The sequence below is a fragment of the Loxodonta africana genome, chromosome 18 (genome assembly GCF_030014295.1).
Source record: "Loxodonta africana isolate mLoxAfr1 chromosome 18, mLoxAfr1.hap2, whole genome shotgun sequence".
NCBI classification, from domain to species: Eukaryota; Metazoa; Chordata; class Mammalia; order Proboscidea; family Elephantidae; genus Loxodonta; species Loxodonta africana.
The window spans coordinates 13,238,907-13,256,681 of NC_087359.1; the positions used below are offsets into that span (position 1 = coordinate 13,238,907).

General features: G+C 50.4%; 1 protein-coding gene across 1 annotated transcript in view; it reads right to left on the reverse strand.

Moving 5' to 3' along the window:
* CCDC40 (coiled-coil domain 40 molecular ruler complex subunit) overlaps positions 1-17,775 on the reverse strand; it is a 63,418-nt gene that overhangs the window by 2,645 nt on the left and 42,998 nt on the right. The window contains exons 11-17 of the mRNA XM_064270609.1: positions 14,565-14,810; positions 11,857-12,070; positions 9,482-9,651; positions 9,062-9,153; positions 8,254-8,374; positions 2,280-2,468; positions 1,507-1,665 (exon numbers count right to left, since the gene is read on the reverse strand). Coding sequence (XP_064126679.1) covers positions 1,507-1,665; positions 2,280-2,468; positions 8,254-8,374; positions 9,062-9,153; positions 9,482-9,651; positions 11,857-12,070; positions 14,565-14,810 — 1,191 coding nt within the window. The remainder of the gene's footprint in view (positions 1-1,506; positions 1,666-2,279; positions 2,469-8,253; positions 8,375-9,061; positions 9,154-9,481; positions 9,652-11,856; positions 12,071-14,564; positions 14,811-17,775) is intronic.

The following is a 17,775-nucleotide window of genomic DNA, read 5'->3' on the forward strand; positions in this document are numbered from 1 at the left end:
CTGCTTCCTTCCTTGTCCCCTTTCTATACTCAACAGCAGAGCCGGGTGGTCCTGTCACACCATCTGCTCAGCTCCAGACCCTCCACCGTCTCCCACCTCACTCAGAGAGAAGGCCAAAGTCATTGCCGTGGCAAGGCCTCGCACAGCCCGGGCAGGTCCCTCCGCCCTCACCCCCTCCCCACTTCACTCCAGCCTCGAAGGTTCCTGGCCCCCTGACACTGTCCAGCTCCCACCTCACCTGGCTGCCCGGCTACCTGGAGAGCTTCCTGCCTAGCCCCTTCACGCTGCCACTCAAATGTTGTCTCTGTGTGACCCTATTCTCACCACCCATTTAAAACTGCAGCTCCCCCCGCCCCCGCCCCCAGTGCAGAACAGAATTTCAAATTCTCATGGAATCTAGACTTTCTGGAGCCATGGAAAGAAGCCCTGGTGGCACAGTAGTTAAGCACTCAGCTGCTAACTGAAAGGTTGTTGGTTTGAACTCACCAGCTGCTCTGTGGGAGAAAGATGCAGCAGTCTGCTTCCATAAAGACTGTAGCCTTGGAAACCCCATGGGCATTGTACTCTGTCCTACATGGTCACTGTAAGTCAGAATCGACTCCAGGGCAATGGGGTTGGGTAGGAGCCATGGAGGCTGGATGAACCCCTGAAGCTACTGCCCAGAGAAAATCTTTAAATCTTAAACCACAAATACCATCCTGAAGTCTTCCTAAAACTAAATAATTTAGCTTAACGTAGTAAAGAACATCTGCCTTGAACACTGTGCTCTTTTAAAAACCTGTCTGTAGGGGATCAAATTGATGACAGCAACTCCAAAGATTAAAAAAGAAGCTTAGGAGGCAGAGTGCATGTCAATGTCAGAAAAGGAAGATGAGAATGGCTGCACAACTTGAAGACTGTAACCAATGTCGCTGAATTGTACATGGAGAAACTGATGACTTGGTGTATGTTCGGCTGCGCATATTCTCAGCAACAACAAAAATTAAAAAAAAAAATTCACATTGCAGCCCCCTTTCACCCCAACCCTCCCCTTCCCAGCTTTTTTTTCTCCAAAGCACTGTCCACCAACCATCTAACACATAACGCTTCTTTTCTTATTAGTTTATCATCCGTCTCCCCAAACATCACCTCCAGGCAGTGCCTGTTGAACCTGTTGCCATTAAGTGAAACCGCCCCAAAGGGTTTCCAAGGACCAGCTAGTGGATTCGAACTGCCGACATTTTTGGTTAGCAGCCAAACTCTTAACCACTATGCCACCAGGACCCCTCACCTCCAGGAGGGCAGGGACTTTTCTCTCTTTCTTCTTTTCTTTAGCCCTAGTACCTAACAGCGCCTGGCCCATACGAGATGCTCGGTAACTGCTTAATGAGAGAATGAATGGCGAAGCCACAGGGATGTGGGCCGGGCGGTGCCGTGGTCACCTGGTCTCAGCTGAGCCGAGAGAAGTCCTTTGTCTGAGGAGGCCCAGGTTGCCTGCCACCTAGTGACCCCTCCAGGTGCGCCTACCTGCCGCTTGAGGGCCACGAGCCGTTCGAGGTCAGCGTCAAGAAGGTCGGAGTCGGACTGCACGGCCGACAGCTTCTGCTGCTTCTCCATCAGGGAGTCGCCCAGGGTTTTCTGCCTTTCCTCCAGCTCTGAGACAGCTTTGGTGCAGTCCTCCGTGGCCTGGCAGAGAGAGAGCAGCGTCCTGGCCTGTCCCCTGCTTACTTAGGGGGCCTAGAAGAATCCATCTGTAACTGCTGCCGGGCCTTCTACACACCCACTCCTCAGCGAGACCCTGGGGGGAAGGTCCCAGAGAGGCGCCCAATGGTCCTTGCCCTTCAGGGATGGATCATCCAGAAAGGTGGGCACCGTGACACACACGAGGGCTGACTGCTGCCCTGAGGTGGGCGTGGCTTGGAGAGTGGGGGCTGAGCAGTCCTGGGGGCTCCTCCTGCAGCCAGTCTGCCTGCTCATGCATGGAGACCAGGGACAGCTCTGCATGCAGGTGCCAACGGCGGGGAGGAGATGCTCAGAGCAGAGAGGGAACTGGCCGGGGGGCTAGTGGGAAGTGGCGGACCCTCGGTGGAGTCTTACAAGGACTTGCAGAGAGATGCAGGAAGGGGGGGGAATGAGGTCAGCTGGGGAGGGGTTGGGGGGAGGCCCTTAGCGTGCTGGGGGTGGTAGGGAGGGGGTTGAAGAAGGCAGACATTGAGCCTGTGCAGAAACACTTTCTGGAATATTCCTTCACTCCCCGGGGCATGACTTGAAGCTCTCCTCTGTCTGATGCTGCCCCCTACCTTGTGAATGTCCCTGATTTTCCGTCTCAGCTCCACCTGCTTGTGGTAGAAGCCCGTGCGGGTTAGCAACTTCCTGTCTATCTTGCTCTGGCCCTCGGCCCGGGCCATGATGGTGTCCCTGCGAGCCACGGCCATCTCCATGTCACGAATCATCTTCTCCTGCTGCTTCAGCAGCTGCCCGTGCTTGACCTGGGGACACAGGGCAGAGGGGCTGGGGAACACAGGGGAGAGGTTGCTCCCCAAGTATACTACCCACTGGACCATCAGAGGGGGATGGAGTGAGCTGCGCCTCCAGAAGTCAGCAGCCATCATCAGTTGGTCAAAATGACCTTAAGGTTCATATAAGGAATACAGAGTCCTGGTGGCGCAGTGGTTAAGAGTTACAGCTGCTAGCCAAAAGGCTGGCAGTTCGAATCCACCAGCTGCTCCTTGGAAACCCTATGGGGCAGTTCTGCTCTGTCTTATAGGGTTGCTAGGAGCGGGACCCAGGGCAATGGTGCCTATTTCATACCATAGCTAAAAATAAATCCCAGGTGGATTCAAGGTCTTAATAAATGTCAACAATTTTTTTAAAAATCTGTGTGGTAACAATACGGGGAAACCAGCACAACTTGTCCAAGGCAAGGTCATGGAAGCTCCATAGACAATCCAAACTCCCTGAGGGACCAAATTACTGGGCTGAGGGCTGTGGGGACCGTGGTCTTGGGGAACATCTAGTTCAACTGGCATAACATAGTTTATAAAGAAAATGTTCTACATCCCACTTTGGTGAGTAGTGCCTGGGGTCTGAAAAGCTTGTGAGCAGATATCTAAGATACTTTACTGGTCTCATCCTGTCTGGAGCAAGGGAGAATGAAGAAAACCAAAGACACGAGGGAAAAATTAGTCCAAAGGACTAACGGACCACAACTACCACAGCCTCCACCAGACTGAGTCTAGTGCAACTAGATAGTGCCCGACTACCACCACTGACTGCTCTGACAGGGATCACGGTGGAGGGTCCCAGATAGAGATGAAGAAAAAATGCAGAACAAAATTCTAACTCACAAAAACAGACCAGACTTAGTGGTCTGACAGAGACTGGAGAAACCCTGAGAGTATGGCCTCCAGACACCCTTTTAGCTCGGTAATGAAGTCACTCCTAAGGTTCACACTTCAGCCAAAGATTAGACAGGCCCATACAACAAAACGAGACTAAAGGGGCACGCCAGCCCAGGGGCAAGGATGAGAAGGCAGGAGGGGACAGGAAAGCTGGTAATGGGGAATCCAAGGTCAAGAAGGGAGAGTGTTGACATGTTGTGGGGTTGTTAACAAACGTCATAAAAAAAAGTATTGCACTGTTTAATGAGAAGCTAGTTTGTTCTGTAAATCTTCATCTAAAGTACAGTTAAAAAAAAATTGTGTGCTGAAAGAAACCTTCAGCAAAGTGTAAGGGTGACCATGTAGCTAGAGAATACATTTGCAATAGACATGACAGACAGGGGTTAAGCCCCAATATACAAAGAGCCCCTACAAATTGCTAGGAAATAAGACAAACTGCGCAACAGAAAAATCAGCCAAGGATATAAACAGGCAACTCACAGCCGAGGAAATGCAAATGCCAACACACACACGCCAATTCACACACACACGTGTGCCCATACGCAAGCACGCACTCATGCACACACATGCATGAAGGCGTACATGCACACGGATACTCAGTCCCCCCTTTGGTTAGACACAGCAACACAAATCCACAGGACAGAAAGATACCCCCTTTTTATGTACCAAGCTGTCAAACTTTACAAAGATTGATGAAAAGAATTGAGTTTAGCAAAGCCACAGAAAGTCAATATACAAAAATCAATTGTATTTCTATATACTAACTACGAGCAATTGGAAATTGAAATTAAAAAGCACTATTTACAAGGGCACAAAAAACAAATATGAAAGATTTAGGTATAGATCTAAGAAAACAAGTGCTGAAAACTAAAAACATCGATGAAAGAAATCAAAGGAGACCTAACTAAATGGAGATATACACGTAGTCCCTGATTTATGACGTATTTGAGTTACGATGAACCACACTCATGACTGTTGGTTTTTTTTTTTAACATCTTATCATTAGTAATATGTACTATATGCAATGCTGCAGTGTGTGATTTGCTGATGTTATCATTCTCAGATGTTCCCAACCCCCCAAAACAAATAAAAATCAGATTTATAAAGGTACTGATAATAAAAAGCAGTAATAATGAAAATAAAAGAAAGAAGAGGTATTTAACTTATGTCAGAACCAACTTACATGAATTCATCAGAATGGAACTCAGCCGTAAATCAGGGATTAGCCGTACTGTGTTCATGGATTGGAAACTCACGCTATTAAGATGCTAATTCTCCCCAAACTGACCTATAGATTTGTGCAGTCCTCATCACAGTCCCAGCAGGAGTTTTTGTAGGAACCAAGAAATTGATTCTAAAATTTTTATGGGGAGGCAAAGGATACAGAATAGCCACAAAATTTTTGAAAAAGAAGAACAAAGTTGGAAGAATCACACAATTGTAGAGCGACAGTCATCAAGGCAGTGTGGTATTAGTGAAAGAATATACACATAGAGCAATGGAACAGAATAGAGAGCTCAGAAAACCCCACACAAATACGGTCAATTGTTTTTCAGGAAGGGTGCAGAGGCAGTTCAACGGGGAAAGGGTTATCTCTTCAGTAAGTGGAACTGAAGCAATTAGATATCTAAATACAAAAAGAAAAAGAACCTTCATCTACAACTCATACCATATCAAAAAACTCACACCACAACTCAGAATAGATCAGAGACCTAAATGTAAAACCTAAAAAAAACTTCTAGAAGAAAACAGAAGGGAAAATCTTTGTGACCTTGGGCTAGGCAAAGATTCCTGTGACACACTGAATGCACGATCTAGAAAAGGACATGTTGAATGACTGGATTTCACCATCAGGAAGGAATCTCTGATGCATTATGATAAGAGAAAAAAAGCCAGGCCCAAGACACGTCGTACTGTAGGATCCACTTATGTGACAGTCTGGAAAAGCCCAGACTTTGTGAATGGAAACAGATTGGTGGTTGTCAGGGGCTGGGGCATGGGGAGGCCTGACTACAAAGGGGCAGGAGGGAATTTGGGGGTGATGGAAATATTCTGCATCTGGACGTGGTGGTGATTACACGATTACAAACATCTGTCAAAACTCATAGGGCCATACACCAAAAAGAGTGAATTTTTACTCATTTAATACCTCAGTTAAAAAAAAAAAAATTATTCACAATAGACAAAAGGAGGAAGCAACCCAAGAGCCCATCAACAGATGAATGGATAAACAAAGTGTGGTCCATCCATATTTGGAATATTATTCTGTCGTAGAGAGAAATGAAGTCCTGGCACGTGCTACGGCATGGATGAGCCTTGAAAGCACCATGTGAGTGAAAGATGCCAGACACAAAAGGGCACATATTGTGTGATTCCACTTACAGGAAATGCCTAGGCAAATTCGTAGAGACAAAAAATAAGTGGTTACCAGGGGCTGGGGGAATGGGGAGTTAAATAAAGAACTTAAAAAAAAAAAAAGAAAGAAAAAAGACCTATAGACTGACATAGGAGCCCTGGTGGCAAAGAAGTTAAGTGTTTGGCTGCTAACAGAAAGGTCAGTTGTTCAAACCCGCCAGTGGCTGCATGGAAGACAGATGTGGCAGTCGGCTTCTGTGAAGATTATGCCTCGGAAACCCTGTGGGGCAGTTCTCCTCTGTCCTATAGGATTGCTATGAGTCAGAATTGACTCGATGATAATGGGTTTCTAGACTGACACCTAGAGCTGCCCATGGTGTAGGGCAATAGTCATTCTCACATGTTTTTTGGAAAAAGAATCTGGCGGACTCTATTACAGTCAATTATTTAAATACTCTTTGACCCAGTCATCCCACTTTGGGGGATCTAGTCTACATTAAAAAAAAAAAATTAAAAACAATAGTAAGGACGCTACTGCAAGTCCGTTCACAGTAATAAAGCTACTGCTGCGGCAAACTGGGAACAACCAGAGTTTCCACCAGCCTGGAATGTCTAAAGAAATGACATGTCCTTAAAACAAAACAAACAAACAAACAAAAAAAAACAGGAGTACAACTGCCCCGCAGGGTTTCCAAGGAGAGACTGGTAGATTCAAACTGCTGACGTTTGGGTTAGCAGCCAAACTCTCAACCATCGTGCCACCAGGGCTCAAAAATGTCTTTAGCACTGAATATTCTGTAACTGTTAAAAAACGTGTTTAAAAAAAAAAAAACAGTTGCAGTTATACGTACAGTAAGTTCCTATTTTTTTTTCTTTTCAAATTCAAGCTTACTGGGGAATAATTTATAAACGGTAAAATTCACTGTCAAGTGTGCAGTTTATTCAGTGTTCACAGGTGTACACAATCATGTGCCATTACAACTGAGATACAGGGCATTTCTATCACCCCAACAAGTCTTTTTTTGCCTCTCCGTAGTCAATCCCCTCCCACACACACACACAGAGTTCCTATTTTTGTTTAAAAAAAAAAAAAGGAAGAAGGGAGGACGGAAACCCCTGTGTGTGTTTGTGTCAGTTCTGTGTGGGGAGCCCCTGAGGAGAGGGTGCTTGGGGGGTGGAAGGATGATGTTCTCTTTGCTCCCCTCCTGCTGGGATTTGGCTCGCTGCTGCACACGTGCCTGGCTTCTGCAGTTTGACAAGTCAATTAAATGGATTTAAAAAATATATATATTAAAAAACAAAATCCAACTTATCAGTAGCACATGTATTTGATCTTAACAGCCAGAGGAATTGCTACTGAAAAGGGCATTGTCAAAGTGATGTTACCTTCGTTTTTATTACCTGCCCTTATTTTTACCCTTAGGGCCCCCAGCCTTTAGCTCAGTGGTAACCAGGTATTCAGTTACCAGCCTTCTCAAAGCTTCTAGATCTCCCAAGTAGTGAAATCTAGCTAAAGATGACAGTGGAGAGAAAGCACAGCTCCAGGGAAAACACATGTGTGATCTTGGACCCGTTTTACTGTGTGAGGCTCTCTTTTCGCTGACTATGGGCCGTGAAGTTCATGGTCACTACCAGCAGGAAACCATCGAGCGCCCCGGTTGCAGGCCTAGCGGCTAAAGTGGTGTCGACCACACGCCACTGGGTGTGTCCTGGGTGGCTTTGTGATTATTTCTAGGAGGCGAGAATAGAGCTTGCATGGACCCTGACCGGGAGGGAGGGCAAGAGGAACAGGACACTGAGCTTGGGCGGACTGGGTCCCCTGGTGCCCTCCCTGGGAACCACATCATGGCCCATTGGGCAAGGCCGGAGGTCCCGTTCCTCTGGCCGTGCTGACCCATCGGCTCCTCAGCGTGGCCAGGTCCTGGGGCAGTGAGTGGGCTCCCATGAGGCTCCGCTCACCAAGGCACACCTCGCCCTCCAGGCCCACCCACGGCCCCGCCCACACCCCCTCCCACCAGGCTCCCCATCCCTGCCCGCTAGGCCCCGCCCACAGTCCCGGCCCCGCCTGCTAGGCCCCGCCCATTCTCCCCACAGGCCCACCGAGTCCCTCCCACGCCCCTCCACCAGGCTCCCCACCATCAACTCCCACTAGGCCCCACCTACACGCCGCACCCGATCCATCAGGTTCTGTCCTATCCACCAGGACCCCCACCACACCCCTCTCTGAAACCGCGTCCTAACAAGGCTCCCACCTCTCCCGCTAGGCCCCGCCCACAGGCCCTACCCATGCCAGCCAGGTCTCCACCCCATACCCTCCAGGCCTCCTCCCACCAGGCACCCCATCACCTCCCATTGGGTCCAGACCACAGGCTCTGCACCACCTGCTAGCCCCGCCCCAACCTCCTAACAGGCCCCACCCTCCCGTTAGGTCCCGCCCACAGGCCCTGCCCCACCCTCTAGCCCCGCCCAAACAGACCCCGCCCCCTCCAGGCCCCGCCCGCCCGCCCCGCCCCCTCACCTTCATGCGGTGGATCTCGGCCTTCATGGCTCGGATCTCTGCCTGGCCGGTCTCGGAATCCACCGAGGCGCGCATCTCTTTGGCCAGCTGGATTTTCTTCTCCCAAAGCATGATTTGGTGCCTTTAGAGGTGGAAGAGGGCGTGTGAGAGCTGGAGAAACTGAGGCGCTTTCTCTCCAGACGGGGGGGTGCACAGAAAGGGGGTCGCGCAAGTGCAGGATGGTGCCTGGGGGCTCTCAGGAGAAGGGCATCCACCTGTCTCCTATCTGTGAAGGCGTAGTCGGTGTATCTAAACGCCCAGGCACCGAACCAGGGCTTGAATCTCCCAGATAGGAAGAAAGGTCCCCACTCCGGGGCCAAGAGGTCAGCCAAACCCATCGTGCATCCACGCAGCCACTCAGCAACCACGGAGATGGAGATGTAGGTTCACCTGCACTGACGTGAAAGATAGCCCCGAAACAGAAAAGGATCCCATTTTTGGAAGAGGAAAATAAAGGAATACACATACCCAGTGGTTTTCTGTGAAAGGAAGAGAGCCAGAATGGCATGTTAGCCTGCACACACGGCTACAGTTTAAAACATTCACCGCTGGGCTTGTTTTACCTTCATAATCTGGCACCACACGAAAAATGTTGGAAAAATATTTGTCCCAAAGAAAGCCCCTTGCTTTCCAAAAATAGCCACAGTGGAGAGAGCTGCCCTGGGGATGCAAGCCAGCCCTGGAGGAGCTGTGGAGGGTTTTGGAACCAGGCACATGCCCTGGATTAGCAATGACACTGGGGTTAACGTGGGCTGGGGCCAGGGCTCACTCTGCTTCCACCAGGCTGTTCAGGATGCCCATCTTCTCCTCTTGGAGCTGGTTCAGCTTCTCCTGCAGCTCGATGCTCTCTCTCTCAGAGGCCTGGGTTGGAGAGGGCAGGGAACAGCTATAGGGGGCTGCAGGGAGGGAGGGAGCCCTGTGTGACATGGGGATCATTTCCCTTATCCCAGTCTGGATGCAGAGCTGCAGGACAGACTCCTGGCCCTGCCACCAGCATCTCACAAGGATGTGGAGCTATGACCCAGTGCCAGCACCCAACTGTGGACATGTGTGCCCTGACCTGTGCCCTCCCTCCATCGTCCTGGCCAGAACCCTTCCGATAGCCCTCCCTGCTTGTGAGGACAGCATGCCAGGGCCAGGACAGAGGGGATGGTGGGGGTGAAGGCCATGGTGGCTGGGGTCACCCAACCTTGATCGAGCGCACGAACTCGGTCTCCGTCACCATGGTGACCTGCTGAAGCTCCTCTGAGCTGCACCGGTTCTTGTTCATCAGCATGTTGAGCTTCTTCAGGTCGTTGTCCAGGTCCTTCATGTGCCGCTCAATCTCCTTCTGTTCCTTCTTCTCCTGCGTGATCTTGTCTGCAGCAGAGAACAGCGGTGGTAGGGACAGACTCCTAGGGGCTCAGAGGCCTTGCCGCCATGGCAGCACAACTTTCTGGAAGACCAGCCAGGGCTCTTTCTGCTCACAGTTCCTATTTGCCCCATTGTCCTTCCTGGTGCCCCACAAAGCAAAACAAACCAGGTGCCATTGAGTCGACTCTGACTCGTGGCGACGCCCTGTGTGTCAGAGTAGAACTGTGCTCCATAGTGTTTTTAATGGCTGATTTTTGGATGTAGATTGCCAGGCCTTTCTTCTGAGGCACTTCTGGGTGGACTTGAACCTACAACCTTTTGGTTAGCAGCAAATTCATTAACTGTTAACTACCCAGGGGCCCCTGACGGCCTCTACCCTTCCCCAAATCATGCCACTGCTGGGCCAGAAGGAGAGGGGAGGGGTCTTTTCCTGACTGCTACGTTTGCAAAGCCTGGTGCTTCTCAGGAACATGAAGACCCCATGTGTGGACAGTCAGCAGGTGTGGGAGAGAGTCGGTGATGCAAAGGTAGGTGCTTGCCTGTCAAAGAACATGTGGTTCTGCTCAGACAATACAGCCTCCGGGAAAGGTGGTCTGGGGCCCTGCTCCCCCCACCCCCAAGCCATGGAAATGAACTTCCAGCAGACGGGGGCTGGGGCGACCCAAGATCAGGCAGCAGGTTGCAGGAACTGACAGCCAGTGGGTGGGCGCTTGGTGGGTTGCAGCAGAGGGGGCCGCAAACCACAAGCAGCATTTTCCATCCATATCGGCAGCCAAGGGAGCCCAACCTGGAGGCCTCTCATGGCCAGGCTGACCCACGTGGACCCACAACTAGGACCAGGTGGGACCAAGGAGGTCTCAGTAGGCGACCACATGAGTGATGGTGGCCTGGAAGGGACATCTTCCTCCCTTCCCCTGACAACCTGGAACTTTTGGGGGAGCCCTGGAACTTGGATACAACCTGGAGAAGGCAGAGGGTGGGGGGCCCCAGTGGGACAGTTACAAAATTCAGCTGGAGAGGAATAAAGAGGGTCTTATCCGAGTCGCACACCCTGCTGAGACCCCATGAGCAAGGGGAGCTGCCCAGCAGGACTTGAGGCTCTTCGGACAGGGGCATTGTTAAGGATGGAATTGTGTCCCCCAAATATGAGTTGGAATCCTGACCCCTATACCTGTAGCTGTGATCCTGTTTGGATATAGTTTTTCTTTACTTATGTTAATGAGGTCATGCCAGTGTAGGGTGGGTCCTAAACTGAATCGCTTCTGAGTTACATAAAGAGCAGCAGAGATGCAGACACACAGACACACACATGCATACACACACACACATATATATACACACACACACACACACGTACACACATACACACATACGTACACACATACACGTACACACACATACATACACTCACACACACACAAAGATAGAAGCCACGTGAGGGTCATCTACAACCCAAGGAACAAGGAACCCCCAGGGCTACGACAAGGAAGGAATCCACACAGCCAAGACCCTGATTCGGAATTTTCAGCCTCCAGAAGTTCCAGAAAATAAACCCCTGTCCTTTAAAGCTGCCCATGTGTGGTACTTCTGTTACCACATTAGAAGACCAAGACAGGCGTGTTCAGCCAGACATCCCTGTGTCTGGCAGGGCCGGGAGCATTCAGGAACTTGGGCAATTCAGTAAATTTTCTCAACAGATCCTCTGTGTGCAAACTGGGCAGACCGTTGGACCCCAGTGGTTTACAGAATATGACATATGCATTTTTTTAAGGCTGCATGAAAATAAACCAATGTGATGACCTCCTGAAACTATTGCCCTGAGGAAATCTTTAAACCTTTGATCCGAAACTATTCCCTGAAGTCATCTTTGTGCCAAATGGCAGTTTAGCCTCATTAGAAAAAAATGTCTGCATTAGGCATTACAGGCTTTTGAAAAATTACCTGTATGGGATCAAATCAACAACAGCAACTCAAAAGGATAGACAAGAAGCTGAGGGGGCCAGTGAGTTTGTGTTAAGGATGGTGGCACAACTTGAAGAATGCAACCAGTGCCATGAACTGTACATGTACAAATTGTTGAAGTGGTGTGTGATCTCTCATGCATATTTCCATGCAAAAAAACAAGATAAAATGAGCCCCCCTTATTTGAAGGCATGCCCACCCCCAGGAGCGGCAGGGGCTGAGCACCCTGCAGGCTCTGCGCACACTCACTCTCGATCCGCAGCTTCTTCCGCTCCAGGATGTGGATCTCCTTACTGAAGATGTTCAGGTTCGCCAGCTGCTCCTCACGCTCTTCAGTGGCCTTGACCATTTCCTGCTGCAGGCGCAGCCAGCTCACCTGGGCCTGGGTCACGCTGGCATTGTGCTCATCAATCAGCTTCGTCAGCCTCTTGATCTCAAGCTCCAGGGGCCCGACCTCTTCCCCCTGAAAGTGGCATTTATCAGAAGGCAGAACTAGCCTTCTTCACGGTGTTTTATCGCCGTGGCTACGAGCTCGGCTGCCAACCAAAAGGTCTGCAGTTCGACCCCCACCAGCCACTCCTCGGAAACACTATGGAGGCAGTTCTACTCTGTCCTATAGGGTCACTATGAGTCGAGTCGACTCGATGGCAATGGGTTTTTAGTTTATGATGTTTTATAAAAGGGGAGAAGAGACACAGAGACGAAGACACACGGGTGAAGACAGATGCCACGTGAAGCTACAAGCCAAGATCACCCAGGAACATCTGGGGGAGAAAGCAAGGAAGGATCATCCCCCAGAGCGGCAGACAGAGAGCGGGGCCCTGCTGATGCCCTGAATTTGGACTTCCAGCTTCCAGAACTGTGAGAAAATAAATTCCGGTTCTTTAACGGCCCCCCTCCCCCCAAATATAGACTTCTTTTTCTCCAAGGCCTCTCTTTTGGTTGGTCAGAACCCCCGGGATAGTGAAACTGTACAATGGTTCAAATGGGCTCTAGGCAGGGTCAGGGAACCCACTGTGTTCACTGCCCTTGAGAGCCCCCAGGTACATGCCACAGACCTCCTGTAGGAGGTACTAGTTTTGGGGGTCTCTGGAACCCCCTACAAAGCCACCAGATGTAGGGGCTGGGCAGGCGGACTTGCTGTTCCTCAACCAAAAAAAAAAAAAGCTAAAACAATCAAGTTGATTCCAGCTCAGAGTAGAACTGCCCCATAGGGCTTCCAATGAGTAGCTGGTGGATCTGAACTAGCCAACCTTTTGGTTAGCAGCCGATCTCTTAACCACTGCACCACCAGGGCTCCAGCATTCCCTGAAGGGGCTTTGCAAGTTGCCTTTGTTACAGCAGACAAGTCACCAGTTACTTGAATCCCCTGGAGCTTGTGGCTTTGAAAAGAGTGCCCCCCTAGCGGTCGGGTGCATGTAAGCACTCGCCCCAGCTGCCCACCCCACCCTGGGGCATGAAGCCCCTCTCAGGTAAGACATCCGGCCTCACACCTTTCAGAACGCACCCACCCCTTGGGCGGCAGTCAGCCAGCGCATTAGCAGGTCCCACCTGGCCCCGGCCCTCTTTGTGTGGGCTGTGAGCCAGGCAAAAAATCAAAAGAGTAAAGCTTCCTGCCACGTGGAAACTGTCTGGAATTCAAATTTCAGTGTCCATCAATGCAGCCTCGGTGGACACAGCCAAGCTCGCTCATTTACCTATTGTCTGTGGTGGCTTTCTCAGTACAAAGGCAGAGTCGAGTGCTTGTGTCAACTAGTAGTTGTGAGAACTGGGCTGGCAAAGCCGAAGATATTGACTCTCTGGCCCTTTGGAGGAAACCCTGGTGGCATAGTGGTAAAGTGCTACGGCTGCTAACCAAAGGGTCGACAGTTCGAATCCGCCAGGTGCTCCTTGGAAACTCTGTGGGGCAGTTCTACTCTGTCCTATAGGGTTGCTATGAGTCGGAATCGACTTGAAGGCACTGGGTTTGGTTTGGTTCCCGGCCCTTTGCAGAAAAGGTTTGGAACATCCGATCGACAGCATTCTGCACACGCGGCGACTTCACTTGTGAACGGGCAGTGAAAGGAAGGACTGCGCTCCACCAGCTGCAATGGCGTTTACTCCGACTCATGGCAACCCCACGTGTGTGGAGTAGATCTGTGCTCCACAGGGTTTTCGGTGGCTGATTTTTTCAGAAGACAAGTGCCAGGCCTTTCTTCCAAGGCACCTCTGGATGAGTTCCAACCGCCAACCTTTAGGTTAGCAGCCCAGCGCTCAATCATTTTTGACACTCAGGGACTCTTACTGTGTTTTAGTTAACTTCTCACCACAAGAAATTCCTGAAACGACCACCAGGCACAAACATCACTGTCATGGATTGAATTGTGTCTCCCCAAAATATGTGTCAACTTGGCTAGGCCATGATTCCCAGTATTGTGTGGCTGTCCTCCGTTCTGTGATCTGCTGTAATTGTCCTATGTGTTGTAAATCCTAACCTCTGCTTGTGGTTAAGGAGGCAAGATTAGGTTATGTTACAGAGGGTTAGGGTGGGATGCAACATCCTTACTCGGGTCACATCCCTGATCTGTTATAAGAGGCGTTTCCCTGGGGTGTGGCCTGCATCACCTTTTATCTTACCAGAGATGAAAGGAGAGAGAAGCCAGCAGAGAGAAAGAGACCTCCTGCCATCAAAAAAGAAGCATTGGGAGTGGAGTGCGTCCTTTGGACCGGGGGTCCTTGTGCTGAGAAGCTCCTAAACCAAGGGAAGATTGATGACAAGGGCTTTTGCCCAGAACCAACAGAGAGAGAAAGCCTTCCCTGGGTGCTGGTGCCCTGAATTCGGACTTCTAGTCTCCTAGGCTGTGAGAGATCAAACTTCTGTTTGTCAAAGCCACTCGCTTGTGGCATTTCTGTTATGGCAGCACTAGAAGACTAAGAGAATCACCCTCAGGGGCCTCTCCCAGCCCGTGGACACTTACCCCCAGTTCGGAAACCATTTGTTCCAGCTGCTTATTGAAGAAGTTGATGAGCCCCTGCTTTCTCTCAATCAGGATGGTGCGCCTGGAGATCTCGTTTTCACTGTTGGTGATGAGGTCGTTGACCTTCTTCACCTCCTTGTCCAGCTCGACCAGCGTCTTCTGGTGCACGTCTAGCCGGCAGTTGGTGTTCGTGATGTTGAGGGTGGTCTGAGCGATGTTACCATCAATTTTGGAAAGATGTGTCACCTGAATTAGTAAAAGGAAATATGTTTGAACTTCTTTTTCTTTCTTTTCTAGAATCCTCTAGGTGAGCGTGGCTGGTTTATCATTTCCTTTGACATCTGAAGGTTCTTCTGGAGAAATCCCAAATGCATATCAAGAGAGGAGGATGTAGTTTTAAATCCACCTCAAGGGGAGAACCTACTTAAAGTGGTAACTTCCTACAAATAAAAGAAAAATAACATTATTGCTTTTTCTTATTAAACAAGTAGTGTCATAACATTATAGAGTCCCTAGGTGGTGCAAGGAAACCCTGGTGGCATAGTGGTTAAATGCTACGACTGCTAACCAAAAGGTCAGCAGTTCGAATCCACCAGGCGCTTCTTGGAAACCCTATGGGGCAGTTCTACTCTGTCCTGTAGGGTGACTGCGAGTTGGAGTCAACTCAGTGGCAACAGGTTTAGGTGGTGCAGGTGGTTAACAAATTCACTGCTAACCCAAAATTTGGAAGTTTGAGTCCACACAGAGGCCCCTCAGAAGGAAGGTCTGGCGATCTACTTCCAAAAACTTAGCCTTTGAAAACCCCACGAAGCGCAGTTCTACTCTGACGCAAGCAGGGTCCCCATGAGTCAGAGTCCACTGGACATCAACTGGTTTAACATACACTGTAGGTGAATGGGAGCCCTGGTGGCGCAGGGGTTAAGAGCTCGGCTGCTAACCAAAAGGTCGGCAGTCGGAATCCACCAGCCACTCCTTGGAAACCCTATGGAGCAGTTCTACTCTGTCCTATAGGGTCGCTGTGAGTCAGAATCGACGCGTGTGACCACACGGATGAAGAAAGGGGAGAAAACATTAACCACCCATAATTCTGCCACATGCTTATCTGCCATTACCACTTGGAATCCACCCTTCCCTCTAGTTTTTATATATATATAGCCTAAAGCAAACAAACAAGCAAAAACGAAAACAAAAAAAACCCATAGGATCACAGCTCTACATACTGGTTTATAACCTCGGGTCACTGGTGGGCCACTCTATCGGCCCATGTTGGAGGAGCAGAATGCTCTTGGTGGTCCTCCTGTCACCCTGGAGGTCCGACCAGCCCATCCCTGGTCGGCTTGTTGGGTCTTTTGTGAGAAAAGACAGAGGTTTACTCAGATTATTTCATGGCTGGAGGGTTTGTTATAAGGAAATGAAAAATCACAGCCCAGTGCAACCACGTAGCCAGACTCATTTTACAAATTGGAAGGATGTGTTGTAAGCTGAGGGAACAGGGACGGGGATGGGGACAGGGCCAGGGTTGGGGTCTGGGGACAAGCTCCTCCATTTCTGGTCTCTGACCTACCACCCAACCCTCAGCATTCACCTGCCACCAGCTCTGTCCAGTCCTGGCCTCAGCTCTTACAGGCTCTGTGGCTCCTATCAACTCCAGCCCTTCGCGGGGCTCATTCCACCTTCCCCTCCCAAAGCAGCTGCTGGCTGTGTCTCACACTCAGCCTCTCTGACGGCCACCATGGTGGCTTCAGGTACGCTCGACGTTTCAATGCCCAAACCTACCCACCTGGGAGCAGAAGCCTCCAGCTTCCGAATCACAGGGCAACGCCAGCCCACCCCACCCTCAGCCCCTCTGAGCTCAGTCTTCGTCACTCCTCTCCTTTGCCAAGGTCGTCCAAGGTGGCCAGCCATGCCTGGGTCTTCAGCAGGAGTCTGACACCCTGTATGTACCCCGGCTCCCGTTCCTAAGTTCACAGACTACGGGACACCCATTCCCCACCCCTCTGCGTCCCCTTTCTGTATCTCATGCCCACTGTCCCCAGCCAGACGAGCCAGAACACCTGTTGTTCTCCCACCCCAGCTCTGCTCCCTATGTCCGCTCCCCTTGCTGAGACCACGGGCCCTTCACCCAGGGCATCAGTGCTGCCCCTGAATTAACTGTACTTCCACATAGCTGACACTCCACGTCGGCTGAGCCTGCCCTCCCTCTGGGCCCTACCTATCCCTCCGTCTGTGCCTTTTCCCAGATATGCCCCCAGGACTTCTGAGCAATTAGGAAAAAGTGCCCCCTCTTCAAGACACTCGACTTTGATCCATATGGTGGGAAAATGGACGTGATAGATGGATCTGTTCACCAGGGCTCTTTATTGCCCTCTGCTGGACGTCAGTGGTAATACACGGACGACCTCACGCGGTGGCCCAGGAATGGCACAGGGTCTTTGGCTGGGGAAATATACCAAAATCTAACAGAAGTTGCCTCTCGTTGGTTGGATTACAGCTGTCTTTGATTTGTTTTTAGTTCTGCTTTTCTGTACTTTCCAGGTTTTCTACAATACAAATGTATTGCTCCTACAACTAGAAAAACCATGAAAAATGGATAAACACACTGAAACCCCCATGCTCACCCCAACTCTGCCTTCCCACCCTGTCTGTCCTGTTGTTGGCTGCTGTCGAGTCGATTCTGACTCACAGTGATTCCATGTGTGCAGAGTAGAACTGCTCCATACGGCCTTCAAGGCTGTGACCCCTGGGAAGCAGATTGCCAGGCTTGTCTTCTGTGGCGACTCTGGGTGAGTTCAAAGTGCCAACCTTCTGGCTGGTGGTCAAGCTCTTAACCATTTGTGCTGCCCAGGTCCTCCCTCCCCAGGCCTAGAACGTAGTAAAAAAATATATAATAACCCAGTTGTGGTCGAGGTGACGCTGACTCACTATGACCCCACGTGTGTCAGAGTAGAACTGTCCTCAACAGGGTTTCGATGGTGAGGTCTCAAAAGTAGATCACCAGGCCTTTATTCTGAGGCACCTCTGGGTGGACCCAAACCTCCTATCTTTGAGTTAGCAGCTGAGTGTGTTAACAGTTTGCACCACTCAGGGACTTCTGCTGTTGTTGTGTGCCGTTGAGTCAATTCCGACTCATGGCGACCCCGTGTGTTCAGAGTAGAACAGGTTTAAAGGGCTTTCAAGGCTGTGACCCGTCATAAGCAGATTGCCAGGCTTG